The sequence below is a fragment of the Danio aesculapii genome, chromosome 12, assembly GCF_903798145.1.
Source record: "Danio aesculapii chromosome 12, fDanAes4.1, whole genome shotgun sequence".
Classification (NCBI taxonomy): Eukaryota; Metazoa; Chordata; class Actinopteri; order Cypriniformes; family Danionidae; genus Danio; species Danio aesculapii.
In genome coordinates, this window is record NC_079446.1 from 47,078,303 (window position 1) to 47,091,822 (window position 13,520).

A 13,520-nucleotide genomic window follows, 5' to 3' on the forward strand; every position below is an offset into this window, starting at 1 on the left:
AGTATTGCAAATCTTTATTTACTCTGTATTAAACCACAGGAAATGGACACAAATCTATATTTTTATTATTTAAAGTTTTATTATAATCATTTTTATTATTTTTTGCAGCTGAAAGGGCAGCCGCTGCATAAAACATATACCAGAGTAATTGGCGATTCATTCCACTGTGGAAACCCATAATAAATCAGGTACCAAGCCAAAGAAAAGAGAATTATTATTATTATTTTTATTCTTTTCATCTTCAGATTTCTGTTTATTCACTTATATGTTGTGGATTTGCTCATATATTTGTTATTATTATTGCTTAAGACATGACTATGTAGTCCATTTTGATGACTAAAATCATAATTGTCAATTATTCCATCAAAATGTAATGATGATGATTAATTACTATTAAGACAATTTACATGTATTGATGTTTAATGTCACCAAATGTCAGAAACGACACCTCAGAACAGCATAAAACACAATAAAAGGTCATTAGTTTACCTGGTCAGCGTCTATGAATAGCACTAAATGACAAAAATAGCTATATGTTAATCTGTCTGCTTTATAATCTGCAGAGCTTTACATGTTTCCTCTTGCTTTCAAATAGTTAATTCCTCACAATTAAAATAAATTACTTCACAATCTAGGTTACCTTTCATCAGCATTACTGGTTTTACAGGTATAACTAATCCAGTACTGTGTAAAAATACATGTAGATTTCAGATATTCATCCTGAGAGTATTGCAAATCTTTATTTACTCTGTATTAAACCACAGGAAATGGACACAAATCTATATTTTTATTATTTAAAGTTTTATTATTATTAACATTTTTATTCTTTTTTGCAGCTGAAAGGGCAGCCGCTGCATAAAACATATACCAGAGTAATTGGTGATTCATTCCACTGTGGAAACCCATAATAAATCAGGTACCAAACCGAAGAAAAGAGACAGAATTATTATTATTATTATTTATTATTCTTTTCATCTTCAGATTTCTGTTTATTCACTTATATGTTGTGGATTTGCTCATATATTTGTTATTATTATTGCTTAAGACATGACTATGTAGTCCATTTTGATGACTAAAATCATAATTGTCAATTATTCCATCAAAATGTAATGATGATGATTAATTACTATTAAGACAATTCACTTGTATTGATGTTTAATGTCACCAAGTTTCAGAAACGACACCTCAGAACAGCATAAAACACAATAAAAGGTCATTAGTTTACCTGGTCAGTGTCTATGAATAGCACTAAATGACTAAAATAGCCAAATGCAAATCTGTCTGCTTTATAATCTGCAGAGCTTTACATGTTTTCTCTTGCTTTAAATAGTTAATTCCTCACAATTAAAATAAATTACTTTGCAATCTAGGTTACCTTTCATCAGCATTACTGGTTTTACAGGTATAACTAATCCAGTACTGTGTAATAATACATGTAGATTTCAGATATTCATCCTGAGAGTATTGCAAATCTTTATTTACTCTGTATTAAAAAAAGCATGTTAAGAATATTCATACAGTACCAAATATACAAGATTTACATAAAATATATACAGCTGAAAGCAAAAGTTTACATACACTTTATCAAAAGGCAGATAACCATTTTAAAAAAAGAGTCAGATGTTAATGTGACTAAACTTTTTCTCTTGTGGGTAAGTTAGGATTATCACACTTGTTTCTGTTCTGTTTAATAGCAGAATAATGAGAGATATTTTTTGAGAAATTGTTATAACTTTTCTTGAAAGTCAAGTTTACATACAATAAGATTATTAAGCCTCTGAAAAAGCTCAGATGACGGTGTCAAGGTTTTGAAAGTTTCTGATTGGCTAAATGACAACATTTGAGTTAATTGGAGGCACAACTGTAGAATAGTATTTAAGGAAAACCTCAAACACACTGCTTCCTTGTGTGATAACATGGGAAAATCAACAAGCCAGAATCAACAATAAAGCCAGATTACAATTAGCTAAATTACACTGGTAGAAGACTCATTTTGGAGACATGTCCTGTGGTCTAATGGAACTAAGATTGAACTGTTTGGCCATAATGACCAGTGTTACATTTGGAGGACAAAGAGGAAAGCTTACAAGTCTAGGAACACCATCCCAACTGTGAAGTATGGGGGCGGCAGCATCATGTTGTGGGGCTGTTTTGCTGCAGGAGGGACTGGTCGACTTCACAGCATAGATGGCATCATGAAGAAGGAACAATATGTAGAAATACTGAAGCAACTTCTCAATATATCAGCCAGGAAATTAAAACTTGGCCACAAATGGGTCATCCAAACAGACCGTGACCCTAAGCATACTGCCAAATTAGTTAAAATGTACTTTAAGGACAACAGAGTGAATGTTTTGGAGTGGCCATCACAAAGCCCTGACCTCAATCCTATAGAACATTTGTGGGCAGAGATGAAAAAGCTTGAACGAGTAAGACAAAAACAAATCTGACTCAGTTACACCAATTCTGTCAGGAGGAATGGGTCAAAATTCCTGCAAACTATTGTGAGAAGCTTGTGGAAGGATACCCAAAACATTCGACCAAAGTCAAATTTAGCAAATTTAGCAAATGTAAATGATTTAGGTAATCCTAACAGACCTAAAATAGTAAACGTTTAGTATGATTTAACATCAGATATTTTTTTAAATGGTTATCTTCCCTTTTTTTTTTTTAGAGCGTATGTAAACTGGTTTCAACTGTATCTAAAAGTCAGAATAATGAAGCGGTCACAATTTACAGACCTTCAAAAAGAGGATTCAAACCTCTTCTGAGTCTCCAATTGAACATGAAGGAAAGATATTCTGAAGGATGTTGGCAACATTTAGCTATTGGCTTCCACAGTATTTGTTGTTTTTTTCTTATCTTATTCTTACTTAAATGTTTAACAGAGAGAAGAAAGTTAGCTTTGGATCCACTTGAGTGGGATTAAATTGTGAATATGTTTATTTTGGAGTCTAACCAAAACGGTCTCTTTAATAAAAAGAAAATTGATCCACACACAATTATATATACACACTAACCAAACAGGTCAATCATTCACATTTCACAGAAATCCATATAAAGTGAGAAGCTATGGTTATATAATTCAGCAGTTAAAGGTCACAGTCTGTAAAACATGTCAAATGTCAAACAAAACTCAGAGCTGTTATACATTGTCTAAACTTGCTGTTGACTCCTCAAGTCTGAGTCTTAAATGTGTGCTTTCCCTTTTTACTTTGAAAGCAACCATGATGATGACGATGATGAAGCAGCTCACCACTGCGAGAATTACAGCGAGCTTAAATCCACGATCTTGTTTTTCTTCCCTTTGCGTTTCTAATGCGCCCGCATATTTGTTCTCTTCTGAAAAGGTAAATTTAAAATCGTTTATGAATAATAAGCAACTCTGTACAGCAAATGATCAACAATGCAAATGTTTAAATGTTGAATCAACATTAATTTCAGTAGTAATTTCAACTTGCGTCAATTAAACTGACTTAAAGGGGAACTATTATGTCACATACAAGATGTAAAACAAGTCTCCGATGTGTGTATATTGTATGTGAAGTTTCAGCTCTAAATACCACACAAATAATGTTTACCAATTCTCTGACTGACCCCTTTACAGGCTTTGATCCTAATTCTGCCATTTTGGGCACTGTTGCTTTAAATTCAAATTCAAGAGCTTGTGCTCTTTTCAGAAGAGGGCGGAGCTACAGATGCTTGTGTGTCAGCATAGTGGGAAGACTAAGCATAGTTTCAAAACAAGACTGACGTCCTATGTTAATAAGGGAGAGTGTGGGCGGGGCTTCCCCCCTCTGATGACACGTACAAAGGGAGAATGTCAATCAAAGTGTTTCTGCAGACTGATTTTATCAAGAGTGAATATAAACAATAGCATTAATACATATGTATTATTAGACGCTGATTATATTTACACACTGCTGCCACACAACTGAGTTTAAACAACTCATAAAAAGTGTATTTTGCATAATAGCTCCCCTTTAAAACATAAAGTTCATTTGTGCATAATTAAATAAATCTGACTTACTAAACTGAGTTGAAGTAATATAATCTGTAACTTTTTGATCATATCATTGGACTCTAATTGATTTCTTCACATGATTGAACCATCTCTGAATCACTCTCAAAATGCTGGGTTACAACTCGGTCAGCAATTGAGAAACAATAAATCTGTATTATCAGACACATATTACACACAAAGGTTATTTATGATTATAGTAGTTTAATATCATATTCTCATAATATAAGAGAATATCTGTTCTTGATTTTATTCGTTCATTCATTTTCTTTTCGGCTTAGTGCCTATATTTATCAGGGGTCTGCACAGCGGAATGAACTGCCAACTATTCCAGCATATGTTTTACACAGCGGATGCCCTTCCAGCTGCAACCCATCACTGGGAAACACCCATACACTCTCACACATACACTACGGACAATTTAGCTTACCCAATTCACCTATAGCGCATGTGTTTGGGCAACCGGAGCACCTGGAGGAAACCTACACCAACACGGGGAGAACATGCAAACTCCACACAGAAATGCCAACTGACCCGGTTGGAACTCAAAACAGTGACTTTCTTGCTGTAAGGTGACCACTGAGCCACTGTGCTGCCCTCAAATAAATTTACATTCAATAAATTCAATTTAAATGATTCCTTTTAACCAAATGGTTCGTTTTGTCCATATTTGACCCAACATTGGGTTAAAACACCCCAGTAATTTTTAAATTTGAGTGTATAGAGATGTTTCTCAGTTTGAAACCCAGCTCAACTTCTTTCTTAGACCTTAAAGGTTAAAATAAATCATCCCAAAGTTAATTCACAATGCTGAACATGTACTCAAGAGCAGTTTCATGTGTACAAGAATTGAGTTACAATCAATTTACCTTCATTGAAGGAAACTCCAGTATCAGCTGTTGATTTCATACGCTCTGTTAAAAGATTTGTTAGATGTTAGATTGAAAGTTAATGTTCATATGCAAGCATTTACTAAAGGATAAACAACAGAACAACACGCAGTACCTGATATCTCCACTGTGAATGTGGATGTTTTTATTCCACAAGCTGACTGCAAAAAGAATCTGAAGGTTCCCTTTATTGTGGTATCTGGAGTGTATCTGCATGTGAAGATGTTCCTCTTTTCGCAGATGTCATTAGATAACTCTTGTCTACAGATTTCAGAGTCATTATTTTTCTCAGGATACTGAAACTTATACAGCTTAACACAGTATTCAGTGCACTTTTCAGAGACTCTGCATGTGAAAATCACTTCATTCCCCACAGTTCCAGTCACATCATCACAGCTCACACTGGAGACATCTGAAAAATGACATGTAATGCACACATATAAGGCACATTGAGTCATTGCTTCATATTTATAAAACGGCATTGTGTTTTTGCTTGTTTTATTTGTTTGTACATGTTATTATTTACATTGGGAGGCACTTATTCGGATATAAATTTCTACTAATAGGATTATGGCAGCACAATATATCGATTAAGCATTTATATCCCAATCTGTGCATCTACAATAGTCCCATCACGAGATCTGCAATGTTGAGTCTGCATTTCAGTCAAGCACAAGCCACCCACAGTTTAACCATAATGAAGTGAAATTTCCATAATCACTTCCATGTGTTTTGTGGCCTGCCGCTGTGTGAGAACTTTAAGAGAATGTAAAGCATTTGAGCACATGATAACATTTGGAAGATTAAGGAAGATTAATTATATGTATAAACAATACACAGTTTTATTTTACATCCATTTATTTCACTTTTATCTTTGCTTGCCATTTGTTTAATATATTTTATGAATGATTCACTCCTCTACATAATCATCCCAACTGATCTAAATACAGCTATTCAAGTCATCTGGTGAAACTAGATTTGTAGTAGAGATAAAATGGTTAATTAATCAATGGTTAATATTGGTCATCTGTTCATTCACAAGGAAGAGAGAGGGGGTGAACAAGGACGCGGTATTATTTGTTGATCCAACTCAAATCTACATTGTCGAAATATCAAGAAAGTTAGTTTTGATTGGGAAAATAAATGAGAGGACGCTGGAACAACTTCTTGCCTTGTTTATATTTTATTGTTTGATATTTGCATCACAAAACATGTCTCTGGTTTAGCCTCTCAGCTGTTACTCCATGTAACCGCTACAATATTCATATCCTAATATACACTCACCGGCCACTTTATTAGGTACACCTGTCCAACTGCTTGTTAACGCAAATTTCTGATCAGCCAATCACATGACAGCAACTCAATGCATTTAGGCATGTAGACATGGTCAAGACGATCTGCTGCAGTTCAAAGCGAGCATCAGAATGGGGAAGAAAGGGGATTTAAGTGACTTTGAATGACGGCCTGGTCTGAGTATTTCAGAAACTGCTGATCTACTGGGATTTTCACGCACAACCATCTCTAGGGTTTACAGAGAATGGTCTGAAAAAGAGGAAATATCCAGTGAGCGGCAGTTCTGTGGGTGCAAATGCCTTGTTGATGCCAAAGGTCACAGGAGAATGGCCAGACTGGTTCCAGCTGATAGAAAGGCAACAGTAACTCGTACATAAGCACTCGGTACAACCGAGGTCTGCAGAAGAGCATCTCTGAACACACAACACGTCCAACCTTGAAGTGGATGGGCTACAGCAGCAGAAGACCACACCGGGTGCCACTCCTGTCAGCTAAGAGCAGGAAACTGAGGCTACAGTTCACACAGGCTCACCAAAGCTAGACAATAGAAGATTGGAGAAACGTTGCCTGATCTGATGAGTCTCCATTTCTGCTGAGACATTTGGATGGTCGGGTCAGAATTTGGCATCAACAACATGATATCATGGATCCATCCTGCCTTTTATCAACGGTTCAGGCTAGTGGTGGTGTAATGGTGTGGGGGATATTTTTTGGCACACTTTGGGCCCTTTAGTACCAATTGAACATCGTATCAACACCACAGCCTCCCTGAGTATTGTAGCTGACCATGTCCATTCCTTTATGACCACAGTGTACCCATCTTCTGATGGTTTCTTCCAGCAGGATAACGCACCATGTCATAAAGGGCCTATCATCTCAGATTGGTTTCTTGAACATGACAATGGGTTCACTGTACTCAAATGGCCTCCACAATCACCATATCTCAATCCAACAGAGCACCTTTGGGATGTGGTGGAACGGTAGATTTGCATCATGGATGTGCAGTCGACAAATCTGCAGCAACTGCGTGACGCTATCATGTCAGTATGGAGCAAAATATCTGAGGAATATTTCTAGTACCTTGTTTAATTTATGTCACAAAGGATTAAGGCAGTTCTGACGGCAAAAGGGGGTCCAAACGAGTATTAGTAAGGTGTACCTAATAAAGTGGCCAGTGAGTGTATATCAGAAAAACAAAATATTGCAATGTCAGTTTTTTTCAAAATCATGCTCTAAATCGGATGTTCACACTTTTAAAAATGTATTATGAATTAACGCTTGCATGTACTCAATCATAATGATTATATATACAACACTATGCAGACTCTGAGTGAAATCTTATCCTGTTTTCTTCTAATCACATGTACAAACATGAGCAATCAGATAAAAGTATGGAAAATCATTTAAGTCTTGATTGCTTATCTGGATGAACACATTGTTGTTTACCATAAGAAAGTGTGTGCAAAGTTACAAGAAAAAAAGAAACTTACTGCTCCCTTTATTGCTATAATGACTATTTAAATCATCAAAATCCTAAACTTCAAAGCTAAAAGCATGCCAGTGACCTAGATATTCTTCCTCAATTAAAATTCCTTACCGGTATCTCCATGGCACACAGTAGAAAAGCTCCAAACCAGTAGGAAGAGTTGCACTGCATTTACAGCATTCATGGTCTTGATTCTGCAAAAAAAATGACAGGCATTTGCATAAGAAGTGAAACTCGTCTTTAAGGAAGTAGTAGAAAATAAACAGTAGGCAGAAACTCTTTAAACAATGGTTTACAAAAAGCTGAGCAGGCATTCAACAGATTATGCTGGTAATAATTCATACAAGACTTTAAAACACTGCCATTTGACCATCTGTGTACATGTGCACTACTTTTATGGTGGTTTAAAATAGTTTGAAATTAGCAGATGGGAATAAAAATGAACAAATACTCAATATTTATTCACCCTCATCTGATTCCAAACCTTTATAAGTTTCTTTCTTATGCTGAACAAAAAAGAAGATATTTTGAAAAATGTTAGAAACCTGTAACCACTGACTTCCACAGTAGGAAAAACAAATATAATGGAGGTCGTTGTTTACAGGTCTTAGGCATTTTTCTAAATATCTTCTTTTTTGTTCGGCATAAGAAACTGTACGAAAGAAGATATTTTGAAAAATGTTAGATAATTGTAACTATTGACTTCCACAGTAGAAAAAACAAATACTATGCAGGCCAATTTTAGAGGTTTCTAGCATTTTTCAAAAGATCTTCTTTTTTGTTCAACATAAGAATCTGCACGAAAGAATATATCTTGAAAAATGTTAGAAACCTGTAATCATTGACTTCCACAGTGGGAAAAACAAATATTATGGAGATCTGTGATTACAGGTTTCTAACATTTTTCAAAACATCTTTTTTTGTTCAATATAAGAAACTACAAAAGAAGATATTTTGAAAAATGTTAGAAACCTGTAACCATTGACTTCCACAGTAGGAAAAACAAATATTACGGAGGTCAATGGTTACAGTTTTTAAGCGTTTTTCTAAATGGTTTTTTATTCAGCATTAGAAAGAAACTGTACAAAAGAAGATATTTTGAAAAATGTTAGAAACCTGTAACTATTGACTTCCACAGTAGGAAAAACAAATAAAACAGAGGCCAATTTTTACAGGTTTCTAACATTTTTCAAAATCTTTTTTGTTCAATATAAGAAACTACAAAAGAAGATATTTTGAAAAATGTTAGAAACCTGTAACCATTGACTTCCACAGTAGGGAAGGAGGTCAGGGGTTACAAGTTATATGCATTTTTCTAAATATCTTCTTTTATGTTCAGCATAAGAAATCTGTAACCACTGACTTCCACAGTAGGAAAAACAAATATTACGGAGGTCAATGGTTACAGTTTTTAGGCCTTTTTTCTAAATGTTTTTTTATTCAGCATTAGAAAGAAACTGTACAAAAGAAGATATTTTGAAAAATGTTAGAAACCTGTAACTATTGACTTCCACAGTAGGAAAAATAAATAAAACAGAGGCCAATTTTTACAGATTACTAACATTTTTCTAAATATCTTCTTTTTTTGTTTAACATAAGGAAGAAATTATATGAAAGATGATATTTTGAAAAATATGACCTGTCACAATTGACTTCCACAGTAAGAAAAACGAATATTACGGAGGGTTACAGGCTCCTAACATTTTTCAAAATATCTTCTTTTTAGTTCAACATAAGAAATTGTACCAAAGAAGATATTTTGAAAAATGTTAGAAACCTGTAATCATTGACTTCCACTGTGGGAAAAACAAATATAATGGAGGTCAATATTTTTAAGTTATACGCATTTTTCTAAATATCTTCTTCTGTGTTCAACAGAAGAAACACAAACAGCTTTGCGAAGAGTGAATGATTAATAAATTATGACAGCATTTTCCATTTTGGGTGATCTATCTCTTCATCCTTATTAAAATCGAGTTTACAAAACAGTAAACCACACATTCATTTAGAAGCGTTGAAATGACTCGTATGTGACATACACAACCGCAAACCACAAGATGAATGGTTAAGAGAGGTTAAAAACACTCATTCACGAAATAATGAAACGCATTTTCTCCACATGCTGTACACAAGTTTAAGGTTTTATATTTGCACATTCAGACTTTCTCCCTAATAATATAATATCAGTAAAGTATTCTTTATAAATCCAAAATCATATTAGCGGTCAATGGCTATCAAACTACAACATTGTTTACACACAATTAAGATAAACAGTGCTAATGTTGTTTTGAAGTCATACATGCGATTTCAGACAGAATATTTAATATAACAATACAGGGAACATTAAGATAAACGAATGAGCGAATATAAAACCAACTTTACATTGATGCACATGAAGAAACACTACTGTATATATTTCTAAAAACTCTATAACATCAGTCAAGACAAATAATGTCTTTAATAATCGGCGTTTTATCAGCAAACATGCTTAAAACACGCATGCAATGGCTTAAATTCATGTAAACTGGCATGCAATCCTAGTAAACAACGTACAGACATAAACAAGAGTTGTCACGTAAAGACTTTACACAATCTCATCTGGATTTTGTACTCACCCACAATCTGCGCGTCTTTACAGTCCTGAGATCATTCCAGAATGACTCTCCAAGGGATACACAAGATTATAAATACACAGTTAAAGACTTTCACTTTTAGATTAGATCATCGGTCAGAAACGTGACAATCACGTCTCTGCATATAAATAGTCGGCTTAATCTCTCTGTAATAGGCGAATAGTATTAAAATCACACTGTTCTTATAAAACTACACAGGACTTATAAAACTACACTGGACTTCTTCGTGTGTGACTCGGTCAATGGTGTTGTAGTAATGGAGAAACTCTTGTCCACAACATGCGAATGAAGAAAGTGAGCTTGTGGTGAACAGACGAAAGAGGGTTCAAACCGGTCAAACATTTATTTCACATCATGACACGCTCTCTGCTGGCAGAAGAATGCACTGCAGTTATTGCAGAATCCTTTATTTCGAAAAAAATGAAGGGATAGTTCAGAACAGGGGCGTTGCTAGACAAAGCTCTACTGTTCCACAGCACTCCCTCCAAAATAAATAAATAAATAAATAAATAAATAAATAGCAGTACTATTGTTGTTATCCAATTATTATTCTAAATACATAACAGAAATTAATCCTAAATGTAACTGGAAAACAATCTAAAGACACAACTGGAGTGATGCTAAGATAACATAGAGATTGCACATAGTATATATAACGTCTTTATTCTGGGATTACCACTCTTAATAAATACACTTGCATATAAAGTAAGTCGAATCTCAAAGCATTTAATAAATACACTTGCATATAAAGTAAGTCGTATCTCAAAGCATTTAATAAATACACTTGCATATAAAGTAAGTCGAATCTCAAAGCATTTAATAAATACACTTGCATATAAAGTAAGTCGAATCTCAAAGCATTTAATAAATACACTTGCATATAAAGTAAGTCGAATCTCAAAGCATTTACTGGGGCACTGGTAATTTATACTGGGGCACGTGCCCCAGTAAATGGGGTCTAGCGACGCCCCTGGTTCAGAAGCTCTTTACTTGTTGCAAACCTGTTTGAGTTTCTTTCTTTTAATGAGCACTAAAGGAGGTATTTTAAAGATAACTGGAAACCTGTAACCATTGACTTCAATAGCATTAGTTTTTCCTACTATAGAAGTCAGTGGTTACAAGTTTTCAGATTTCCTTAAAAAGTCTTTTGTGTTTAATAGAAAAAAGAAACTCATTGGAACAAGTAAAGGGTGAGTAAACGGTGAGTCAATTGGCACTATTGTTAAACTGTCATTTTAGCTTAACTTCCCTTACAAAAATAACTGCAGTAAACTGAAGAATAACTACAGTACATATAGAAGTATAGCTGCAGTAAAATTAAGTACAATTGCAAAATTGCAATACAATGAAGTATAACACCGTTCAAATGCAGTACAATAAAGTTCAACAGCAGTACAAGTAGCAGTAAACTGCAGTAAAACAAGTAAAAACCATCTTTACTGCACTTGTGCTGCCGTATATGCCCAATGGTTTGGTAAGAACTGTACTGCACTTGTGTTGCAAGGGGTTTGTTCTTCAACATCTTCCAAAAATATATAGTACTTTTTTCAGGGATGTTTTTTGGATTCAAGTAATTTTCTAATTAGAATTTATTTGCAAAAACAAATAATAAAAAATGCAGTGAACAGAACAGCACAACAGCAGTAGCCTATACAAGGATAATGGTGGCAAATTCAATGCAACTTCAAAATTGCAGGATAATGAGGTATAAACACAGTTCAACTGTAATGCAATAAAGTTCAACAGCAGTAAAATCTGCAGTACAGCTGAAGTAACATTAAATAAACTCAGAGGGGCAATATGGTGATATGTTATATAATTTATTGCACTTAGGGACATAAGAGCTAAAAGCGCACTTTAGTTTTATTATGTATTGCAGTATTTTCCAGAAGAAAAAAATATTATCAGACATCCTGTGAAAATGTCCTTGCTCTGTTAAACATCATTTAGGAACTATTTAAAAAAGAATAAAAATCAAAAGAGGGCTAATAATTCTGACTTTAATTATATACAGTTAAAGTCAAAATTATTATCCCCCTTAAGCTATACATTTTTTTTCGATAGTCTACAGAACAAACCATCATTATACAATAACTTGCCTAATTACTCTAACCTGCCTAGTAAACCTAATTAACCTAGTTAAGCCTTTAAATGTCACTTTAAGCTGTATAGAAGTGTCTTGAAGAATATCTAGTCTAATATTATTTACTGTCATCATGGCAAAGATAAAATAAATCAGTTATTAGAGATGAGTTATTAAAACTATTATGTTTAGAAATGTGTTGAGAAAATCTTCTCTCTGTTAAACAGAAATTGGGGGAAAAAAATAAATAGGGAGGTTAATAATTCAGGGGGGGGGGGGCTAATAATTCTGACTTCAACTGTATATATATATATATATATATATATATATATATATATATATATATACACACACTAATATATGTATATATATATATATATATACACATAAATATTTGGACATCAACACAATTCTAACATTTTCGGCTCTGTATACCAACACAATGGGTTTAAAATGAAACGAGCAAGATGTGCTTTAGATGCAGACTATCAGCTTTAATTTGAGGGCACATCCAAACCAGGTGAACACTGTTACAACAGTTTGCATATGTGCCTCCCACTTGTTAAGGGTCCAAAAGTAACTGGACAGAATAATAATTAAAAATCAAACTTTCACTTTTTAATACTTGGCTGCAAATCCTTCAGTCAATTACAGCCTGAAGTCTGAAATGCACAGACATCACCAGACACTGGGTTTTATTCCTGGTGGTGCTCTGCCAGGCCTCTACAGCAACTGTCTTCAGTTCCTGCTTGTTCTTGGGGCATTTTTCCTTTTGTCTTCAGCGAATGAAATGCATGCTCAATCGGATTCGGGATCAGGTGATTGACTTGACCATTGCATAACATTCTACTTTCCCTTCAAAAACTCTTTAGTTGCTTTTGCAGTGTGCTTTGGGTCCTTTTCCATCTGCACTGTGAAGCACCGTCCAATGAGTTCTGAAGGATTTGGCTTAATATGAGCAGAAAACATTCCCTGAAACACTTCAGAATTCATCATCACACTTCACAGTCACATCATCAATAAATACAAGAGAATCAGTTCCATTGACAGCCACACATGCCCACGCCATGTCACTACCACCACCATGCTTCACTGCTTAGGATCATGAGCAGTT

At 34.5% G+C, this 13,520-nt stretch overlaps 1 protein-coding gene across 1 annotated transcript; it reads right to left on the bottom strand.

Moving 5' to 3' along the window:
- Window positions 1-1,138: 1,138 nt before the first annotated feature.
- Window positions 1,139-10,703, bottom strand: LOC130238774 (uncharacterized). Its single transcript, XM_056469880.1, has 5 exons — window positions 10,306-10,703; window positions 7,802-7,884; window positions 5,027-5,323; window positions 4,891-4,935; window positions 1,139-3,342 (listed from the first exon to the last, which is right to left on the bottom strand). Exons 2-5 carry the CDS (start codon window positions 7,872-7,874, stop codon window positions 3,146-3,148), a joined length of 612 nt encoding a protein of 203 aa, XP_056325855.1. The 5' UTR covers window positions 7,875-7,884; window positions 10,306-10,703; the 3' UTR covers window positions 1,139-3,145.
- Between the last annotated feature and the right edge of the window lie 2,817 nt (window positions 10,704-13,520).

Coding starts and splice junctions, on each gene's coding strand:
- LOC130238774 (XM_056469880.1), bottom strand. CDS start 7,874: ATGAATGCTGTAAATGCAGTGCAACTCTTCCTACTGGTTTGGAGCTTT. Junction 5,324..7,801: donor TGTGTGCCATGGAGATACCG/GTAAGGAATTTT, acceptor GTCATTTTTCAG/ATGTCTCCAGTGTGAGCTGT. Junction 3,343..4,890: donor TGGAGTTTCCTTCAATGAAG/GTAAATTGATTG, acceptor TTACCTTTTCAG/AAGAGAACAAATATGCGGGC.